At 34.4% G+C, this 16,810-nt stretch overlaps 3 protein-coding genes across 3 annotated transcripts; 1 reads left to right on the top strand and 2 right to left on the bottom strand.

Annotated features, from left to right (window-relative positions):
• Positions 1-3,279: 3,279 nt before the first annotated feature.
• Positions 3,280-4,732, bottom strand: RO3G_10751 (uncharacterized protein; the record flags this gene model as incomplete). The annotated part of the gene is made up of 6 exons (XM_067665335.1): positions 3,280-3,355; positions 3,402-3,576; positions 3,618-3,713; positions 3,759-4,120; positions 4,261-4,628; positions 4,682-4,732. The coding sequence occupies 6 exons, from the start codon at positions 4,730-4,732 to the stop codon at positions 3,280-3,282; spliced, it is 1,128 nt and encodes a 375-aa protein (XP_067521436.1).
• A 518-nt stretch (positions 4,733-5,250) lies between these two features.
• Positions 5,251-6,241, bottom strand: RO3G_10750 (uncharacterized protein; the record flags this gene model as incomplete). The annotated part of the gene is made up of 3 exons (XM_067665334.1): positions 5,251-5,362; positions 5,553-5,773; positions 5,819-6,241. The coding sequence occupies 3 exons, from the start codon at positions 6,239-6,241 to the stop codon at positions 5,251-5,253; spliced, it is 756 nt and encodes a 251-aa protein (XP_067521435.1).
• A 10,130-nt stretch (positions 6,242-16,371) lies between these two features.
• On the top strand, positions 16,372-16,592 carry RO3G_10749 (uncharacterized protein; the record flags this gene model as incomplete). The annotated part of the gene is made up of 2 exons (XM_067665333.1): positions 16,372-16,497; positions 16,584-16,592. The coding sequence occupies 2 exons, from the start codon at positions 16,372-16,374 to the stop codon at positions 16,590-16,592; spliced, it is 135 nt and encodes a 44-aa protein (XP_067521434.1).
• Between the last annotated feature and the right edge of the window lie 218 nt (positions 16,593-16,810).

Raw genomic sequence — 16,810 nt, 5'->3', positions numbered from 1 at the left:
TATTCTTAATGAAGAGACGCTTTGAGAGGTCAAGTGTTAAGCAAAGGCTGTCATTCACTGGGAATTAGGATACAAAAGACTCTAATATGCTTTCTTTCTCAGTAGCTCTGACTTGATCATTTTTAATAAAAAAAAACCTTTTAACTCAATATGTACTGTATTCGATGCCACGTTTGTAAAAAGAAATCCCCTTTCGTCTACCGAATGATAGTCTAAATTAACATTGATTATTTTTTTTTATAATCAAAATAAAAGAATATGTTTTGATAACTTCCTCCGCGTTTGAATCTTGTGAACAGTGAATGAAATGATCAATAATCCTGCATGTATATTATTAAATATTTTTACCACGGATGAATATAGCCTATATTCTTTTTTCTTTGATCATCGGATTACATGACAATGTATCCATAACACTGTATGAACCAACCGACCAACAAATTTGACTGGGCTTCTTCATGACTCAAATTGCTCCCTAATGGGGGATCCTGTTCTATAGGGCCTGCTTCCTTCACACAAAGAATTGGATGCATGTTTTTCATTGTTTTCAACCACGGACAGTGACTCTCTTTTTAGCAGATGAGCAGGAGAAGAAGCAAGCAGGGTAGGGATTCATTGAAAGCTGAACTATAAATAGACCCATACTCCTTCTCTTTCTTTTCTTACCTCTCATCAAAGCACTCGAATGAAGCTCACTTTGGCTCTTCTTGCCCTTGTTTCCTTTTCGATCCGCCCTAGTTTGGCCTGGATCCAGTCAAACTGTGATACGCTGTGTGTGTGGTCTATACCCAAATGCCCCGTTGGTAAGATTCCTGGATTTATCAATAATTGCTGGACTTGTTGTCCTGATGATGGCAGGCGTCTTTTTGGACCACTGAAACGTTCGTTGGATGAATAAATCTTCTTGTGATCACAACCACTTGAGTTTTGATCAAATGTAAAGCCGTCCTTTTTTATTTCATGTTCCCTTAATCCTGCTGTTATATAACTTATGTATGACTGTTATTTTAGTCTTAAGGATACTAAAACGAGTTACATAAAGAATGCTGACATGAAAAAGACTGAATGAGGTTTTGTATAAGTTTTTTTTTTAAAAAAAAAAAAGAAAAAGGATAGATATAATATACCAACAATAGATTCATAGAGTATCGTGTATCTACCACATCTTAATTCACTTTGAACTCTTTATTCGAAACCGCTCCATACCCTCCTTCTAATTTAGTCATTTCTGAAAAGAATTAGGTTTTTTACAGTCATTTTTGAATGTTGTTCTAGTTAGAGTAGGAAGCTAACAAAAGGTGTAATACTTTTTTTTTGTTTTAATCACTTGATATATTGATTATTTCCTCAGTAGTTCTTTTATACACACACAAAGGATTAACAATTGCTTTTGGAGAAGAAAAATAAAAAAGAAGATCAACCATATTTTGTTTATTAAACATAAGAGTAAGCTATGCTTTATTGGTCTACGCAGTAGTCAAAAAGATAGTTTTCTTGATTTATTATTCTTTATTCAATAGAATCTGTATATTTCATGAGTTGACTGCAAAGGCTTAAATAAGAAAGTTTCCGGCGTTTCTTGTACTTTTCTGAAAAGAGTAGGCTTGGCGATAACGTACTGCTCCCCACATCCTTTCCTCCGTTATGATCCCACTCTGGCCTTACACAGAGGCGTACTTTGATTTTACAAAGTTCTTGTCACCCTATAATGCCATTTACAACAAAGAGTATCTGTGACACTCAAGGATTCAGACTGTCATCAGACACAGTCTTGCCCTATCCAACATGTACTGCTTGCTGAGCAAAACGATGAGTGCTCCCTTGGATGACAAGCCCATTCCTTGTACTTGCCAAAAACACCTGATGAAAAATTGAAGCATGAAGCTCATCTAGGTTTGTACTCCAAGCAACCTATTTCTTTTTATAGGTTGTTGTGTGCGAAGGATGTGTCTCGATGAAGGGAATTAGAGCCTGATCCAGCCCTACTTCTTGAGATCTCCCCCTTTTTCCTAGTTATTCGCATGCTTTATTGTCTCTCTTGATCTTCAAAATAAAAACGATGGTAAACAACACAGACTTCTTTCTTTTTTTATTTTTTTCTTTTTTTACAAGAAATAAAATGCATTTGAGACCATGTCATTTTCTGTTGGTTGCAATGTGTGGTTTTAGTAAGACCAAGTACTGGAAACATTAAAGAAAAAACTCGTACCATTTGTATAGAAAGAGCCTTTGGACACGCTTTTTTTTTTGACTTCTGTCAACAGTAGCACAGATACACTTTCTATCAGGTTAGATCCCCCACTTTCTTTGCAAAACCGTATTTGGGTCACACAATGATGTGCGATAGAAAGCAGTACACAGAAAATTATGCTTATGCTACCTTTAAATGATGTTCAATATAAAAATGCATTCAAGAAGTTCCCTTTTCCTATTAAATTCTTTGTGAATCCAGAGACTATCTTTTTGTGGCTGGAGCGTGAGAACTTTATCTTTTTGGGACACAATGTTTGGACTATTCGAAATTGAAAAATGGGGCGCGTTCGATATGAACAAATCGATCATGTCTTAACGTGCTCGGATAGATGAATGGCTTAAGGATGACCCTTGATGAGTGCCTAATAGGATATCCATCGGAAAGAAACCGTTGTACAAGTAAAACAGGGTAAACTATTGCGTTTTGATAATGATTTGTTGCACACAAATAGAATTTGATGTGGCAAAATAAGAAAATAGAAACACGTTTAATGAAAGCCAATGAGACTATTTCTTATTACATTTTGATTCTTTTTTCATTAAATTCTGAATAAATTAAAAATTAGTTGGGGTAATCGGGGTTAAGAGGCAGCGAAAAAGTTAAACCGTCGATCGGTAAAGGAAAAAAGAAGTCAATGTCACTTGCTCGTGCGTTTATCAATGATTGTACACATGTTTTATTAAAAGATTTGATTCCGACGAGTTTTCCCTTTTTTTTCTACTCTTTCAAGCTTGTTTTCTCTTTTATTTTAAACTATTCTCAATCACAAACAAATAACTCATTTAAAGACCCAGATTTTGTGCTCAATAGAATGAATAGGTAACAAAAAAGATAAGGCTGTAGTACAAATATAGAACCTACACAACCATCATTGTATTATTCATCAGAAACAGTCACGGCCCATTTCCCTCGATCGTCAATCAAGACCTTTTTTTGTGACAGGCACGGTCCGTTTTAATAAAAATGAATGCAACGATGCACAAAAATCAGATTCCGGTTTTATGCCATTTTTGTATTGATTTTATTTATAAAGGTTGACAAGCATAAATAGATGGAAGTTTAGCAGGATCTTTATGGCTGAATTCCAATCTCTTTACCAATCTATAAAGTCATCAGTATCATCTCATCACTTCACATTCTCACTTACCCATTTTCCAAGTCATAAACCCATGCGTGTACTGTCAATTTCTGTCCACGATGCCATGCGTTCTGAACAATCGTCGAACGGCATACATTTTGAGCAGAGTGTATCGCGTTAAATTCGATCAGTCGACTCAGACGTTCCTTTGAATCCTTGATTTCATCCAGTTCCTTTTCATAAACTACAACATTAGTATTCATCCCTGTCATCCTCTCTCCTTACATCTATAGACATCCTTGATGTTCCTAAGCCAATTATCAATCAGACCATATTGACCACTGCCCATCGCAGCTGCCACACCACCACAGTTGGAGTGACCTAGGACGGATTAGGCAAAATTTAATTTTGGATGAATCATTTTACCGCAGACAATCACGTGCTCTACCTTGAGCACATCTACCGCATATTGTAAGACAGAAAGGCAATTCAAATCAGAGTGACAGACGACATTCGCGATATTTCTGTGAACAAAGACTTCACCCGGTGCCAATTGAACCAGTTGATTAGCAGGCACACGAGAATCAGCACAGCCAACCCACAAGATCTTGGGTTCTTGAATCTGAGCCAGCTTTTTGAAAAAGTTGGGGTCAGCTTCTGTCACGGCCTTGGACCATTCAGCGTTACTCTTTAATAAACTATCAAGTTTTTCATCTTTGGGATCAAACTTATTGATTCGGATAGGAGAAGACACTGTGTTGGGTTCATTAGTTTCTTGTTTATTTACACTGAATCATCCTTTTTACTTTTTTTTAAATAATTGGGAAAAAAAAAAAAAAAAAAAAAAAGGTAGAAAATCTGACTTTTATAGAGTAGATAAGCCGGAGATTATAAATCTTGAAAGAATCTTTTCGCACGTTTCACTGACCCAGATGTCGCTGTTTCTTGTTGTTTCCGCTTTGTGTTTTCATAAAGAAATTCGATGTTCCAAAAGCGTAAATGTAAATCATGCCCACAACTTGCCAGGTACTTTTCATCAAAACCAACCGCCATCTTCTCTATCGGGAAATCCTCACCGTGATCACCCAGGATACCTTCGAATTGCTGCTGTGGTGATACAGTGATCAATCGCAGTAACCCATCACTGCCTCCGGTACAGATCGTGTCCTCATCCAACTTGCAAAGAGCATCCACTGAATTAGGATGACCTATCCATTTTGAGTAATCTGACCATGTGTTCCAATTCCAGGTATACAAAGCACCACTTTGTGATCCTGCTATCACTTGTTCATCATTCTATTATGAAACATTACTTTACGTTTTAGATCCTGTTTCTGCTTTTCCTATACCTTGACTATCACCAGTGACAGTGGTTCATCATCCAGTTCTTGGGTCATCATGATCTTGTCAGTTGGTTTACGGATATCGAATATGGATAGTTGCCCATCGCCACTTTAGATGTGTCAGTGATTGTATGATTATTATAGTTGTCATGGTTACCCTGCTGCTATCAAAGTGGATTTTGTATACACCATGTCTGATATATAATCTTTGTGTGCCTTGTATTCTTGTACTGCTTTACATGTTCTCATATCCCAAATCTAATTTATATCAGCAAAAAAAGAAAGAAAGATGTATGCATAAGTAATCTTTTTTTACTTTAATAATTCCTTCATCGTCTCCAGTAGCTGTTAATTGAGAATCAAGTCCTTTCAACTTATTGATGGCAAATCTAGACTATATAAAGTTAAACCGAATCTTTTAAACATACCGAGTTTCATTTTACTTGTGTGCTTTAGATACTTTATATAATATTCTTCCAGCTGAAACATCAAGTGCTTGTATTGATTTATCTCGTGAGATGGATAATAAATCTATCAATGGACTCGTGTCAATCAAAAATAATAATAAAAAAATTCTAAAAGATCCACTTGCGTTTGCCTTCCTTGGTGAATTCTACACCTCGACATGACTTTTTAGATATTTGTGTTTTCCATGCCAAACTATTGGATTCCAACCCATAATTATAACTAATGAATATCAGTAAGACAAGAACTTTTTTAAATAAATAAAAAACTTGCCAGTGTACTTGTCCGTTAATTAAACCAATGGCAACAATAGGAAGTGAAGGGTGAAAATCAAAGTCAAAGATGTGTTCAGTAAATGGTATCGGATTGGGTTCTTTATTCATTAAAAAAAAATTATAGAGACAATTGTCACCAAAATTTGAAGGTACCATATTTATCATTTTTAGCAGTGACATCATGATGATGATGACTACTTTCTGCCTCAGGAGGATCCTCAGCAAGATGCTGCCCTTTTTCCAAACGAAGTTCATCTCTTCTTCTTAATATTAAGTATTCTTCCAATAGTAACGCATTACGCCAATTGCATTTAAATAAGATATCCAAGAGATCACCCGCGATAGGCGTCAGACCAATCTATTGTTTCTGATGAGTTTCATGCTATGTCACAACATCATTTACCATAAAATCAACCAAAACATTCCAAGTCATTTTAGCAATCAACCAGTGGGGTAAATCTGCCTGACAGGCCACTCTGATCAATTGCAGGGCGAGAATGGCTCCGATAATGTCTCCAACTCCCGGTATCAGACCGACAACACCATCCAATCCGATATTAAAGCAGCAACAGTGACATCCTTTATCCAAATACCACGCTTGACGCTTGACTTTGGTAAGTATCTTTCGATCCTGCTGATTTAAAATCACGTCTATCGTGCCCTTCTTATTCCTCTTCCACCAGTGTTGGTCACGATTCTGTTCTGCTCGTTCTACAGCCGCCAGGACTTCAGGATCAGTCTCATACGAAGGTTTATTGGCATGGATACGTTCAGAAGCTTTTCCAATGAATTTTTGCTTGACATAATTCACAGCTACTTGCTGCATGGATAAAAAAAAAAAAAGATGAAACAAATAAAAAAGGAAAAAAAGAAAGAATTGTTATTTAAGGTTATTGTAAGGGTTTCGTCATTGTCAAAAAAAAATGATTTAAATTATTTAAAAATAAAAGCAGATGGATTGTTTTTGCTCTCGTTGGGACGTGAACTAGTCGTAGTCAATGTTCATTCATTATTTACATTCTATTGACAATAACATACTCTAAATGTAAGCCATTTGACCCAAATTCCGTTTGATCATTTTAAACAACCATCAGAATTTTGCAATGTCAAATAGATCAAAAAAGGAATGGCTAGTCTACATTGCAATTCAGAGTATGTTTGATTGTACAAGTATATGGACCACTCAAACAAGCTACGACCTCAGCCCATATCCAATCCAAGTTATCAATAACTGGAAGCGGTTAGAAGTGTATTGCACTGAGGTTCTCACACAATAATCCATACGATGGTTGGATTTTCCTCCTGTTAGAAGAATTAAATTCTAATGAATTAGTCCATTGCAGATGGAGTGAGAGCTTTTTATACGATAAAAATAAGATGATATTTTGTTGTGTAAGTAGTTAGTTCTTTTCGAGATTATTACAAGTTATAAAGATCAGGAGAAATGCAAGCAAAAAAAAAAAAAAATACAAGCAAAAAAAGCAACATTACAAGTTGCATTTTTCGGCAAGCTTGAGAAGGGCTCTAGGCTGCTGAGAGTTAAATTTATTTGGTCTGAATTTCGCTGAACAAAAACTTACAGGGATTTATTGGTTTTAAGACAGCTTTATTATTTTATTAGTAAATCATTTTTAATCGATATCCATATCAAATACATACTGAAGGGTTAAGTATAATAGAATATCTTTTTTGTAAAGTTATTACAGCCAAATATGAAGAGGGAGAAGAGGGGAAAGAGTAAATAAAACTTTCTATATTACCTTTTTTTTTTTTTTTTGTAAGGGCTGGTAAGCCGAATTTGCTTATTAAGTGAATAATAAAGATATATGAAGTCGCGTGTATATCAGCGGTGATTTCCGGATTAACAAAGAGTAACATAAAGAGCAAAAGATAATAAATGTGAAAATTAAACTAATGAGGACAAGGCGTTGGACCGAAAGGAGCCAACTAAAGAGAGGATATTTTGGAAGACCCTTATGGGGTCGAAAGGGACTTCGTCAAAGATAAAATGCCAGTGAGCCTTCCATATACCAAAAATAGTTCAAGCAATAATACTTTCGTTCAATATTAAAGATAATCGTTGATGCGGGGAGGTCAAAAGATGTATAACTTTGTACACTTCATGAGTAGTCATAGTATGTCCAAAGAAATGTGGCCATATTTGTTCCCCAACAAAGCGTCTTGGAGGACAGAGAAAGAAGAAATGACCTACATGTTCGGTAATCAAACGAGGTGTGCACAAGCAACAAGAGTTGCAGTGGTCTGGTACGACTTTGTGAATCGTTGCTACGCAGGGAAATTTGTCTTGTAATAAACTATACCAAGGTGTACAAATTGCTAAAGGGATCTACAGCTTCCAGAAGAAATTCCAAAACATAGCCGGTTTTGTGTATACAGGAGACCTAGTTGGGATAGACTGTAAAAGTTTTGTCTGGCGGTTTATACGAAAATACTTTGGAGTATTCTTTCTGAGCCAATATCCAGATCAACTGCAATCAGATATTTACAAAAGGAGTCTAAAGCACCAGATCCTTGGAGACGTTGTTCACATGCAGGAAAGTTTGGAAGGCACAACTTTGTAAAAAAAGGAATCTGTTGTGGAACAGCGTCTGATCATAAAGGACATTGAATAATCACAACTAAAAGAAGTATATTAAAATTGATAAAAGATAATAATCTAAATCTTTATTAAATAAAATATATTCTTCTTCTTTTTATATAAAACTATCACTATTCGATTCATTCTATAAAGTAAACATGAATACTAAATAAGTCATGATCTTTACTATTCATCATTTCTGTAAATGAATAATAATGGATCAGGTACCTAGTCAACTTTGATCTGACTGGAGGCATTTCATATAAATATACCTTTCCTCTCAATGAAGACGGGACAACTCTCCCAGATCAGTTAAAGAACAATAAGATCTATAAAAACAACGAATTAAAAATTTTCATAATCGATTCAGTGATCATTCTTCAATCAAACGTGTCAATGATTGGATCTACGCTCATAACTACTCATTTACCCGCCAACTGATAGTAGAATATAAATGATGTATCCATCATTCATAACTCGATGTGAAAACAGTATTAATAAGTTACATGTAAAATATATCCAATAGATAGGCTACAGGTTAATTCGGATAATCTTCATCAAGGATAAGATGCTGCGTAATTGCACGGCTAAATTATATTAAATCCAGGAACTAAATCACAGTCAGCCGCAGTCAATCATATACGAGTATTCTATGACAAATATAACAATAGAAGAACACGTAACCCTTATCTATTTGTCATCAGCTATATCATACTCATTAATTATTAATCCATGTCATGTTTTGATATGTCAATAAGATAACAGTCTTATCATTCTAAGCTAAATCTTTACAAATGAGTTTGAATAAGAATAGATCCTGATAATTACCAACTGCCCTGAACAGCAAAGTTTTACTTTCATTTCAACAGTTGATTATTTACATCAGTTTATAAAATTTTTCTTATACATGTCAAATCATATCGGTCGTAACTATCTCTTGTCATTTAATCTCAGGTCTTGCTCAATTAATATAAATAGCCTTGAAATCTTTCTTTAATAAAAGTATTCGACTTTAGAACTATTGTTCGGTCTCGTTAATTCTTCTTTCTATTTTAAATACTTAAAACACTTCAATCTATAACATGAAATATCATCCGTGTATGAAAAGTATAAATAGAGTACAATTTTCTTATTAAATAAAACAACCTCTTTATCGAATCTCGTCCTCTCTTGTTCCTTTTTATTCTCTTGGATAAATCAATAACAATCTATAGGGATTTGCATGGTTTTTTAATTTTTGTGTCCGGGTTTTGCAACGCACTGTATACACTGAAAGATATACAGTCAAGTTTTTTAGTATCACGCCAGTTAGAAAATGAACTTTTGCGTAACAACCTATTTGAAAACGGGGTATCAACTCTTTTGCATGAAAACCAAAAGCACCATAAAATTATAAAAACCAAAAACATATAAATACCCTTATATCTTATCCCTATTTTTACTTCACTTCACTTCACTTTACTTCTGAATTTTATATTCTTTTTATATTTTCTTTATTTTATAAAACAATAAATTTATCAAGCGTTCAATTGAAACCCTTTGGTCTGTGTTCTATTCTAAATACTGAAGTCCCTTGAAGTCAACAATCTTCATTGTAAACTTATTCCTAAACCTCAAGAGTTTAACCTATTCTAACAAGTTTGATCTACTATTAACAAGATCTGGTGGTCACTATCGACAAAACTTACATACTCAAAAATCTAAACCCGCATAAAAGCACTAAAGAAAATTATAATACAGTGGCTCACAAAATTGTAGAAGTGTTTTGCATTTTTTGCTTCCGTAGGATTTATCGATACTAAAACGATAAATAAACAACAGCATGTTATACATCATTCGAAAGTATAGCTTTTTGGCGTTATTGCAGTACTATTTAGTCGGCGATAAAATCAGTTTGGAAGGAGTTACGGCCGCTTACAAATGCCGACTACACTTGTACATTTTGGAACCGCTTCAAATCTTTCAATATCAGCTTATGATCTTGCTCGTTGCAGCGCGTAAGGCAGAAAAAAGGTTTCTTTTTTACTCTTCAGTGCTCAAAGTATCTTTTTCCGCCATTTTTCTTACACTATAGGAGCTAATTACTATATAAAAGTGTACCAATGTCGAATATGCAACCTATCATTGAAGATCTCCGTAATCATATCATCAGCTGCTTAAAAAATGGATACTCTATATCAAAAACAGTGAAAATAGCTGGAGCAAGCTGTGGAACTGTTGAGAACTTTCGAAAAACAATGAAAAACGAAGTAAAGAGCATTAAAACTGTTAAGGATACATAAGATTATAGTCACTTTATTTTAGTAAAAGGAATCTAATATGATCCTAAATAATATGTTGGCATAACTTGGAATCATTTATAACATTATTCCCAACACAGATCAATAAAAGACTTTGATTAGATTTTTATATTAAGCTTTATTCATATTAACTTCACACAGTCAAATGTATGGCATGGTTGTAATATAGTTTATTGATGATATGAGCATGTTGAATAAGGAATGACAATTACTTACCGGATCATCATTAAGTCATGTAAACCTTTATCCTAACTGAGATATTATTATTAGCCATAATATCCAATCACGGAACTAGAGGATTTTATATTTATCTGTACCGTCTCCTAAATAGTCCTACGTCTAGAGTTATCTGAAACCATCCCAATAGCATAATTGACAATACAAGCTAGGAACAGGCTAAACTAAATAGTTAGAAATAGTAATCATCTATTCTGTCGAATTGATCATAAATCTGTCCTAATTCTTTATCCGTATCATGTCTATAAATACTCTCATTTTTTACATGTAGAATTCATTTTAAATATGAATCATAGTTATCTTAACTTAATAAAGAGATACCAAGTTCTAATAGTATTTCTTTATCTTTGTTGTTATACTACTTTTACCTAAAACCCCCTATCCTAAACAGTATAGACAAAATATGAAAACATGCGACCAGTTTTGACGGCCACTGTATGCCGAAAAGGTGTGCTGCAGTCATTAAAGCAAAAGGTCGTTGGACTAAGTATTGATTTTTTTAAATAAAGTGTATAAAAATGTTTATTTATAAACGCCGTCAAAATTGGTCGCATGTACCGTCGGACTTTGAGGGCCCATTATTACCAATATATTTGCTCTGCGGCGCTGTTTGTGCTACCATCTAGCTCTCCAGAGTTTGCTCTTTCGAATGATGTATATATCATTGTAATAAGCCAAGAAATGAAGTAGAAGGTAGTCTGTATAGGCAAAATATGAAAACATGCGACCAATTTTGACGGCCACTGTATGTTGAATCGTTGGAGAGATGTTGGTCTCCGTGCGAGATTTGAACTCGCGTTGCAATAGTTTTTGTAACTACTGTATATGAATGATTTTTTTTTTTAGCTTTTCTTATTTTTTTGACCTTTTTTATTTTTGTGGCTATTTTTATTTCTTTGACAATGGTTGCTAAAATAACTTACGTTATTTTAACAATCCATGTCGGAGTTGTTTTGTACTTCGTCCAAAAAGAGACCATTCTCACAATATTCAAAAAAGATATAAAACTTTAGGCAAGGATTCCTCAATCAGGAATCAAATCCAAAAGAAGAAATAAAGTTGAAATAAAAAATAAAGTTCAAAAGGAAAATAAAGTTTAAATGAACTTTAAAGTTACAACATGTAACCATGACCGTGGCTTGACTTGACCTTGTTGTTCCTACATCACAAACCGCAGCCTTTGTTGGTGTAATTTTTATTACTTTAATGGCTTGAGATTTGAATAGGCTTTTAGATTGATAATAGAGCTGTTAAGAAGATTTGATAAGAGTTTTTAAAGGTAGATTCGTTGCTAATAGTGACCACCAGATCTTGTTAAGTTGATCAGACTTGAATTGAATAAAAGAGAATAAAGGTAAAGTAAAGATAAAATAAAAGGGATTTACAATGAAATATAAGTTTCAAGGGATTATTGGTTCTTCCTATTTATATAAATAAAATATAGAGATAATTGGATTCAAAGGATATTTATTGTGATAAAGTAAGGTAATGTAAAATAATAGGTAAGATAATAGGATAAGATAATAATAATAATCGAAATATTCATAAAAAGATACTGATATTTATATGTTTTTTGATTTCCATACGTTTATGCTGTTTTTGGTTTTCTTTTGTTTTCTTCTTTTTTTTTGTTGTCTTTGAATTCCTTTGCTATTAGCATAGCATCGTTTGCTATTGAGATAGCATCTCTCCTATTGTAACTTGTCGGTTATACTGTAGTTAGATGTGCTTACGGAGGTAAATTGAGGTGTTTAGTTGTTAAAGTTGATAGAGTTTTTCTTGATAAGAGTAAGATTTAAGCAAAAGCTTGTTATATTTGTCGTTGATAGTGACTGTTGTAAACATAGTTATTTTCTATAAGATATCAGTTGTATTAAAATAATAACGATACACAAAAATTAAACTATGATTGAACAATTCCACACTTTTCCAAATTTAGAACAATAAGATCAGTATTTGTCATCCTAGCGAGTCTAATCAATTGTCAACCCCAAAAGTAATTAGATCAAAGTTAATTGACTGGTTATTATTTCTATTGTTCAACTTCAGATGCATATATTAGAACATCGACAAGCTTTAGCTTAATCATTGGTTCTTCAGCACGACACCGTTGCCGAGTCTATATCTTTTATATCTACGCTCACAAAGAATATAAATAGATGCCAACTTTTTATCCATTAAACGGGGGCTCTTTTGCAATATAAAGAAATCTGCAATAAAGAAGGATTTTAATTTTATATTGCTGCTATTGTTTTTTTGTTTAATTTTTTTATTTAATCTTACTGTTGTAGAACAGTAACTGATTGTAGTTGACATTAATAAATATAAGTCTTAATACAAGATCATAATTAAAATAAAATAAAGTATAAGTTTATTTAAATAAGATCATACAATCAATTCCAATTAAACATGTTCTTTTGGAATATGTATCGTATTCATGAGAGTTCTTTGATAAGAAGAAGTATCAACTAAAATAACCAAATCCAATCCAATGTCAGGAATATTGCTAATCTTTCACATAATTGAAATAACGCGTAAAAAAACGTTATTCAATTCAGTGAGGAATTCCCAGAATAAAAGATAATCTATGACAGACATACAAAAGAACAAATGAAAAGTTTTCATAATCATAATTAGAGATAACACTTGCTAAAGTACCTGAATATTAGAAGAACGATAACAATAGAAGATATGAAGCCACTCACTCAATAAGATATAAATACCTGCCTTCAATTAGAATAATTTTTACTTTAAAAACTGGAATAAAGACCAGTCTCAAAAAGTACCCAAACTGTTTCTTGATCTTTGTTTTTACCTTTTCCTTTATTATTTAAACCATTATATAACACTTACGATTAAAACAGTGACCACCAGATCTTATGTGTAAGATCAATACGATGTTTCTTGATAAAAGTTAAAGTAGAGTAAAAAGTTTAGGTGAACAGGGACTTTCTTGTTAAAGTTTGTTAATTATTGAGTAGAAATATATGATTTATTTAAACTAACTAACATTTTCTTTACAAAAAGATGGGATATACAGTAGCGGACAAAACTGGTGCACAAAACTTTTTTTCAGCTTTTAACTACCATTACTTGCTCATGGTGAATGCAATAGCTATGAAACTATATTAGAAGGAAGATATACTAGCCATTGTAGTTTACGTGTATTCCTAGCATGACATTGTTAAAACTGAGCGAAGAGCATGCTTTTCATTTATAAAAATCTATGTTTTCTAAAAACCGCAAAAGTGTCTAAAATCTAAGACTTTGTATAATCATCTCATCTCTTGATATCATCGAATATTCTTCTTCGCATATGCTAGTGGTATACGTATATATCACTTTCAGTAAAAGAGCCCAACTCTTTAACTATTCTTTTCCAAAGATAATCTACCCTTTTTGATCTAGTGTCGTATCGTCATAGCTTTGCCTTCAATTGCCACCAAACATGCTTAAGAAGGCTTAAGCCGGGATTAGTGCTAACTAACGCCTTAGCACAGAAGCCCTGTTATCAAATATTGAGTTTGTGGCATGCCTTGGCTTGTGCTTTGTGTTATTGTCATGCTGAAACGAGAGATTACGATATTTTAGACCACTATACCCTAGGCTTTTGTGGTATGTAGTAAGCGAAATACATGTGTATACCTATGACTTTATTACAGCATCGTATACTTGATACAAATATCCTGGTCCTCAATATCTAATACAGCCTTAAAATGTAACAGAGCCACCAACATGCTTCATTGTTTGATCACCGTAAAAAGATCGCTAAGGTTGCTCGACTTGCTTTCAATATTAGTGTATACTATCTGCACTCATAACCTTCATTTTTTTTCATTGCTAAAGATGATGGACTTCCAGCCCTCTATAGTATGCGATGGTTTGCCGTGATACCACTTTCATCGCTTTTTCTGGCTTATACAGCTAATGAAAATCTTCGATTCCTTAGTTCCAGACTCAAAATCTAGCTTCCTATAGTGCCTTCTGACTGACAGTTTGCTAATACTGTATCCTAAGGTCCTCAAAAAGAGCTGAGCATCAGAAGCTGTGCGTAAAGGTCCTTGTCGAAACTTTAGGCGGATGATTGCATTAGTTATTTTGCTGACTACGATCGGTCGACTACCACGGTCACAAGCCTTGATGTTCTTTTCTTCCTTTCTTATCCTGTTGATTGTCCATTTGGAGATTCTTGCTACCCTAAAAAGATCCGCTGTCGTACGAACTAAGTGTATTCAAAATCTCAGAGCTTTGTTTTTAGAGTTACTTATTTTCTTAAGCATATAAGGCAAGTACTTTGCCATGGTGAATAGGGTGAAAACAAAAGGGAGAATTCAATGGGAAATACAAAATAAGCATGGGTTTATGTATTTTTCAAGAGCTACTAAAGCTCACTAATATACTGTGAAATCTGAAAGCAAACGGGAGAGATATGAGGAAAATTGAAGGAAGGCTAGACAAGTACTATATTTTTGGCGAAAATTGAAATATTCAAAAAATCACTAAAAATGATCTTATCCCTGAGGGATGTCCGACACAGTTCCCGTTTGCATATCATAATGTATCTTTTAGACTGCCTTTCAGATGGTATATGCCACAAAAGTCGCAGACATATGGCGGAGATGCAATACTGATTTTCATTTTTGTGCACCAGTTTTGTCCGCTACAGTATACACTAAGTGAAAAAATAGGGACAACCTTTTCGAAAATTTCATTTCATGCAGCATATAGCATTAAGAAAAGGTCGCCTCATGTCGCTAACAATATGTTAAAGCGAGGTTAATGTGTAAAGTATTTCATCAAAATATGATGAGCCAATTATGGAAATTGAGGGAGTAATGCGTATATAATTGGTCGAATTTTAGATGCTCCATAGCTCAGTTTTAGACCATATTTTGTACTCTTCTAATTTGACCTGGAATGTCAGTTACAATTAAAATGCAAACCAATTTTAATTTTAGCTAAGCACATTCCTATAATTAATAATATAAAATGGGTGCTGTTTTCCTTCATTCATACAATTTTTTTTTCATTATATTCTTCTTACTTTCTGCGACATTTCTCTTACTTATGCCTCGCGCATTACCTCAAGACACGCAAGACAGCATCAAGTCTGCACTGATGAGCAATAGACGCCCAAAGGATATTGCTGATGAATTTGATATCCATCCCAAGACAGTTAGGAGATATAGAAACAAGCTATTTGGGCCAATGGTACCCGCAAGACGTGGTAGGCATATACTTGTGTCATCTGCTACGAAGGAATATATCAAGGTATTACTGATTAAAGGAGCCCTAAAGACAGCCAAGGATGTACATCGGATGCTCATGTGACTTGGGTATTCTATGTCTTACCGTTCAGCAATAAACACCCTTGTATCAATGGGTCTTCATGCTAGGCATAAAAAGAAGCAGCCTCTTTTAACTAATAACCACCGCAAGCAGAGATTAGCATGGGCAAAAAAGTATCAAAGCTGGTCCATACAACAGTGGCATCAAGTAGTGTTCTCCGATGAAACGAAGATCAACATTTGGAGATCTGATGGCTGCAGATACTATTGGACCCAGCCTGGTGATGTTCTTCGCCCACACCACATAGATCTTTCAGTGAAGCATGGTGGCGGCAAATTGATCATGTGGGGATGTATAACCAGTGAGGGACCAGGATATGCGTGCCAGGTATACGATGGTACCATGGACTCCTTGGTGTACCAGCATATTTTTGGAACAACTTACATGGAAATGCTGAAGTACTATGGTATGAGCAACCGCACCGTTTACCTTCAACAAGATAACGACCCAAAGCACAAGTCCAAATCAACAATGTCATGGCTCCAAAAAAACACGGTCCGGTACATTACCGATTGGCCACCTAACAGTCCGGATCTGAATCCTATAGAGCATGTGTGGCATTTGCTGAAACTTAGGTTATGTCTTTATGAACGAAAGGTAAGAAACATCGACGAGCTATGGGAACGAGTTGACGTTGAATGGAACAAGCTAGATAAAGATGTTTGTAGAAGTTACATTGATAGCATGCCTGATCGCAGAGCAGCGGTAATCAAATCAAAAGGGAGATTTACTCGTTATTAAATAAATACTACCCATTTTATAATATAACGCTTATGAAATTATTGCACCTATTTCCTCTTTTCTTCCACCATATGTTATCCTGATTAGCTTTATATGCGGGAAACGTAATACTCACTACCTAAGGTTACGCTCTATAGGCATGGCTTGGATGTCGTACGGAGTGGAGGAA

Source organism: Rhizopus delemar, genomic scaffold (assembly GCF_000149305.1).
Source record: "Rhizopus delemar RA 99-880 supercont3.8 genomic scaffold, whole genome shotgun sequence".
Classification (NCBI taxonomy): Eukaryota; Fungi; Mucoromycota; class Mucoromycetes; order Mucorales; family Rhizopodaceae; genus Rhizopus; species Rhizopus delemar.
The sequence above is the reverse complement of the archived record's forward strand: the minus strand, read 5'-3'. Positions and strand labels throughout refer to the sequence as shown.